The 5,703-nt window shown below is 57.1% G+C and overlaps 1 protein-coding gene across 1 annotated transcript in view; it reads left to right on the top strand.

The window, feature by feature from the left end:
* The first annotated feature begins 766 nt into the window (after positions 1-766).
* Positions 767-5,703, top strand: part of SLC16A8 (solute carrier family 16 (monocarboxylate transporter), member 8) — an 8,247-nt gene continuing 3,310 nt past the window's right edge. Inside the window, exons 1-4 of the mRNA XM_010150512.1 lie at positions 767-1,089; positions 1,439-1,582; positions 2,143-3,006; positions 5,506-5,698. Coding sequence (XP_010148814.1) covers positions 861-1,089; positions 1,439-1,582; positions 2,143-3,006; positions 5,506-5,698 — 1,430 coding nt within the window. The 5' untranslated portion in view covers positions 767-860. The remainder of the gene's footprint in view (positions 1,090-1,438; positions 1,583-2,142; positions 3,007-5,505; positions 5,699-5,703) is intronic.

The following is a 5,703-nucleotide window of genomic DNA, read 5'->3' as shown; positions in this document are numbered from 1 at the left end:
ACGATGGGGCAAACCGGCCCCGGCAAAGCCTGGCTCAGGCATGGAGAAAGCCCACCTGCTTTCTGATGCCTGTCTGGTGCTACTCAGGAGCATCTGTTGTCAAAGTCCAGTGATGTTTCTGCACACAGGTGTGAAAATAAGTCTGGCTGACCAAGAAACTGGTGGAAGATGTATGGCAGAGACCTGGTGCCTAGGGGAGAAATGAGAAAAACAGACCCACAGCAGCCAACTAGAGCAAAATTCCTGGGCAGCTTAACAGCCCTGAGAGCGACTCACAAGACATCCCCTCTAATTCCCTCCTTCTTCCCCCTTAGGCTTTTTTCCGGCCCCTTGTGTATGTACAGAGCCCTAATCTCTCTGGCATGCAAATAACCACTAACCACTGCCAGCAGTTTGCCCAGGCTCTCCCCCTTCACCCATTTCCCAAATCTGGCCCCTTGCCGTGGGGAAGGGAGGGCGAGGGAGAAGGTTGTGCACAGGGGCCTCCCAGAAGGAAGCACAGCAGAGTTAGTGGAACTCCTGAGCCCCACTGCTGAAGGTGTGGGTAGCAGGGCAGGCCCTGGAAGGCTCACAACTGGAGCTGTGGGCTGCCCTGAGCTCAGGGGCTGCTCCACCTCTGCCCAGTGTGGCTTGAACTTGCACCCTGAAGCAATCCTGCTTTGTCTGGAAGGGTGTAGGTCCAGGGAGATGATGTGGTCACTCAGTGAGGCTCTTGGAGCTTGGAGATGGTGGGCATGGAGAGAAACCTTGTAGTCAATGTTCGCCTGCTCTTCTCTTCTTGCAGCGCCTGGAGATTTCTCACTCTCTCTCTCTGTTGCCCTACCTCCTCCTGGTCTGCCTTTCCCCTCCTAGGCTAGACGATGGGGAGAGCTGACCCAGAGGAAGGGCAGCTCCCAGCTCCCGTGAAGCCCCCGGATGGCGGCTGGGGTTGGATCGTGCTCCTCGGCTGCTTTGTGATCACCGGCTTCTCCTATGCCTTCCCGAAAGCCGTCAGTGTCTACTTCAAGGAGCTCATGAAAGATTTCCATGTGGGCTACAGTGACACAGCCTGGATCTCCTCCATCATGCTGGCCATGCTCTACGGGACAGGTGATGCTTGGATACGCTTCCCCCCCCTACAACTTGTTTGTTCCCCTGCTCTGCCTCGGGCCCAGACTGTGTCCCCGCAGGCTCTCCTCACGCTCACCAGTGACAAACCAACACACAGAATGCAATTGTCCAACCACTCCTCTTCCAGAAACGTGCTGCATTTCTTGTCCCTGTGTCGTCTGCCCCAGGACAACTCGGGGCTCACCTCACCTGCCTCTCAGGTGGTTGACACAGGGTTTGCTCCCATTGCTCCAATACCGTTCCCGAAATGCTCTGCTTGGGATCTGCCCCTTCCCAGTTGTCCTGTCTCCTTCTGGTCCCCTACTCTGTCTCCTCTGCTTCCTCCCAGGACCAGTATGCAGCATCATGGTGAACCAGTTTGGCTGCCGGCCTGTGATGCTCATCGGCGGGCTGCTAGCTTCCTCTGGGATGATCCTGGCATCTTTTACCACCAATATCATCGAGCTTTATCTGACAGCTGGCGTGCTGACGGGTGAGAGGGGCCCCAGGAGCTGGGGGTGGGAGGCAGAGGGGCACAGACTTACCTGGGGAAGAGCCAGACCAGGTTGTATCTCCCTTCAGCGTTGCCATGTCTTAAGCATCAGGTCTCCCCTCACCTATTTGCACCTGCTCACAGAAAGCACCTAGTCCTGCACGTTGCCCTGCGGGAGATGCATCTGCTGGATCTGAACAGGCTGTGATGGAGGGAGAGGGGAAAAAGAAACAAGGAGTGATGCTCAGGGACGATGGCAACTGGGGTGGCACCAGCAGATATTGGTAGGGGAGAGGGGCCAAGCTCCTAAGGCATGGGTCCTGGCTAAACGTGGCCAGTTACCCGATTCATGTACACCTCAGGAAGACAGGCTGGTTTAGCCCATCCTCTCTGGGGACAACCCACCAAGATGAAGGAGCAGAGGCTTGTGAGGAACACATGAATCCCATCACGGGGCTTCAGAACTAGGATAGTCTGATGGGAGTTTTCTGCTCGTTGCAAACCACGTCTCATGTCCTTGCACTCCCTGTCTCTCTCCTGGCTCTCCTACCCTCATGCAGGTCTGGGTATGGCATTGAACTTCCAGCCCTCACTGATCATGCTGGGCACCTACTTCGACAAGCGTCGGCCTCTTGCCAACGGACTGGCTGCCGCGGGGAGCCCTGTCTTCCTCTCCTCCCTCTCTCCACTGGGGCAGGTGCTGCTGGAGAAGTTCGGTTGGCGAGGAGGGTTCCTTATCATGGGGGGCCTTCTGCTTAACTGCTGCACTTGTGGGGCAGTCATGAGACCCCTGGATATGGGCATGAGGCGGAAGACGGAGAAAGCTCAGGACAAATATGAAGCCAAGGAGATGCTGCCCATAGGAGGGAAATCAGAGGAGGGAATCAGCACCACTGACGGAACCAAGAAAGCCAAAAAAGCCAAGAAGAGGCCCAAGAAAGGAAAGAAGCTTCTGGATTTTAGTATCTTTTCCAACCGAGGGTTTATCATTTACACCATTTCAAAGTTCATCCTGGTCTTGGGCCTCTTCGTGCCCCCTATACTGCTGGTCAACTACGCCAAGGACACGGGCGTACCGGACACTGAGGCCGCTTTCTTGCTCTCCATCATTGGTTTCATAGACATCTTTGCCCGCCCAGCCTGTGGCATGGTGGCCGGGTTGAAGTGGGTCCGCCCGCACGTGGCCTACCTGTTCAGCTTCGCCATGCTCTTCAACGGCTTGACAGACATCTGCAGCGCCAGGGCCAGCAACTACACGGGGCTGGTCATCTTCTGTGTCTTCTTTGGCATCTCTTACGGCATGGTGGGGGCTCTGCAGTTTGAGGTGCTGATGGCCATCGTTGGCTCCCAGAAGTTCTCCAGCGCCATCGGGCTGGTCCTGCTTATTGAGGCTTTCGCCGTGCTCATCGGTCCCCCCTCTGCAGGTAGGTCTCTTGCTGCAGAACACGGTGGGTTTGTTTGGCTGCCATTCCACGGTGCGGCAGGTGTGGGGCATGGGCGTGGTACCGGAGGGAAGACCCTACTTCTCAACTTCAGATTTCCTCCCGAAGAGGAGACCTGAAGCGAGAGCTCCCAGCCTCATTCCATGCACCACAACACGGAATCTGAGCCAGGGCAGAAGACGGTGAGTGATCTCTCTCTCTCTGCTTTGCTCAGACACCTGAGCGATGGCATGCAGAGCTATCCGGAGCAGCCTGACTTCCAGTGTCCCTCAGTGCAGAGCAGTGGCACTTCCCTCTCTTTCAGGCTGAGATCCAGGTCTCTGCCTTCCCTACAAACATTGCACAAAATCATGGTATGGGTAGGGTCAGGTACATGCCGTGGGCAAACCTTTGAGGGTCCTCAGCAGGACAAGGCAGGGATCTTCCAAGTTCTCCTTGGTGCCCATGGCCTGTCGGTCGATGCTGTGTGTAATGATCCCAATTTGTGTTGGCTCCGGTCCCAAGGTATTTTCATGTCAATTAAGTCAAAACAGTTTGTAGAGCCACTTGAGGCACTTGCTGTTACTGTTTTTAAGAGGATTAAGACACTCAAAGTTTCTCAAGCAGTCTAGTCTGGGCGACAGTCCCTGGCTAAGTCCCTGCCCCACAGACAGGCTGTTGAATGGAGAGAGACCCTTCCTGCAGCCAGGAGGTTGGTGTAGGTTATTGTTAAGGGTCTGATTTGGTCTGAGAAAGCCAAATCATGCCAAAGGCTTATTTCTGAATGAAGTGCAGCTCCTCACATGTGTGATTTGCAAGGAAAGGTCAGGGACAGACCACGGGCAAATCCCTGGGCAGGAACGACTCCGTTGCTTCCTGCACTCCCTTCCTCCAGCTGCAACACGTGGGCTAAAGCCCACCAGTGAAGACTCCCGCATGGAATGGTCTTTTCCCCAGCACATACTGCCAGTTATGAGCAAAACCCATCCTCAGCCACTCCACCCAGCTCTCAGGTAAAAATTGGTGGCCAAGAGGAGCCCCTCGTGATGCTGACAATAATTCATGTCCCATCTTACAAGCGGTGGGGCAGTTGGCTGTCCCAGGCCAGGAAGGGCCAAGAAGTATGTCCTGGCAGCAGCTGCAGAGAGATCTTGTCTGGGGGAGAGGGGGATTTTAACACTGATGTGTGGCAATGGGGGACATCCCTTAGCCTCCTGCCTCCGTTCAGCTGTGCCTCGCACGGGCCAACGCACAATGGCATGCAGGCAGCGCAGGGTCACCGAAGAATGGTGGTGGTGGGGGACCCAAATCGTGGTTCCTGGGATGTGGGCGTGTGCTGGCAACCCCGCCGGCTCGGACTCGGGAAAGAGCGCTCGGCTGGAAGAAGGGGGTCAAACAAAGTGGCTTTGTTTGGTGTAATCCTCCTGAGCTGCTTCCCGCTCCGTGGGGCCGAGGGGGTTTGGCACAGGATAAGCCACGCGCGCACACGCGCACGCAGGCTCCTCTCTCGCCGTCCGGCTGGGGCGAACAGGGGCGCTGGCAACCCCGCCGGCTCGGACTCGGGAAAGAGCGCTCGGCTGGAAGAAGGGGGTCAAACAAAGTGGCTTTGTTTGGTGTAATCCTCCTGAGCTGCTTCCCGCTCCGTGGGGCCGAGGGGGTTTGGCACAGGATAAGCCACGCGCGCACACGCGCACGCAGGCTCCTCTCTCGCCGTCCGGCTGGGGCGAACAGGGGCGCATTCACCTGGGGAGGAATTCGTCGCGTGCCTCCCATGACTGCTCCGGGAGGCACCTCGGCGTGCCCTGGGGCTGGGCGCAGGCCGTGCACCCCAGTGCAGCAGGAACCGGGGGTCACATGTGCAGCCAGGAGCACGCGGGATTGGGGTGAAGCCTCCGGTCACCGTGGCTCCATCCTGACTGCAGCAGGGTGGCTGCTCCGGCTCCCGAGCCCTCCCTCCACTTCCAGCCCCAGCGCATTCAGCGAGGCCCATTGCGAACACCTCTTCGGCATAGAAATCATCAGGTGGGGGGCAACCAAAGGGATTTCTCTGCCAAAGAGGTGTTTCTTCTCCCCCTCTGACTGTTTTCCTGAGATGACAGCTTCAGAAACAGACATTTCTATTTCTGAGACTGCACAAGCCAGGTCCTCACCTTGGCAAGAAGAAGGTGGCCCACCACAACATGAGACCGTACCATCAGCGCGTCACAGTTATTTAACCTTGCCCAAACAAGAGAAAACGCCAACCCTGCGCTCTCGTGGTACTTTCCCAGGGTGGGTCTCGCCCAGGGTGATTTTTAGGTCTTCAGGCTTCTTGCTCTTCCATTGAGAAAGGGGTCCTCAGCCAAACGGAAGTGCTGCGCGCCTGTGCCGGGCTGTAGGAGTGCGCAGGCTGAGAGTAACTCTCCTCTCTTCTGTAGGAGTGCGCAGGCTGAGAGTAACTCTCCTCTCTTCTGTAGGAGTGTGCAGGCTGAGAGTAACTCTCCTGTCTTCTTCAACCCTCAGGCCGCTTGGTCGATGCCCTCAAGAACTACGAGGTGATCTTCTACCTGGCGGGCTCGGAGGTGGTGCTCTCCGCTCTCTTCCTGGCCATGGCCACCTACTGCTGCCTGAACCGCGGGAAGAAGAAGGAACCTCCCCCGGAGAAGAATGCGTCGGCGGGCGGCGGGAGGGGCACCGGGGAAGCGGAGGCTGACGTGCCGG

This window comes from Eurypyga helias, unplaced genomic scaffold (genome assembly GCF_000690775.1).
Source record: "Eurypyga helias isolate BGI_N326 unplaced genomic scaffold, ASM69077v1 scaffold8744, whole genome shotgun sequence".
Lineage (NCBI taxonomy): Eukaryota > Metazoa > Chordata > Aves > Eurypygiformes > Eurypygidae > Eurypyga > Eurypyga helias.
Note: the sequence above shows the minus strand (reverse complement) of the source record. Positions and strands in the feature narration are given on the sequence as shown.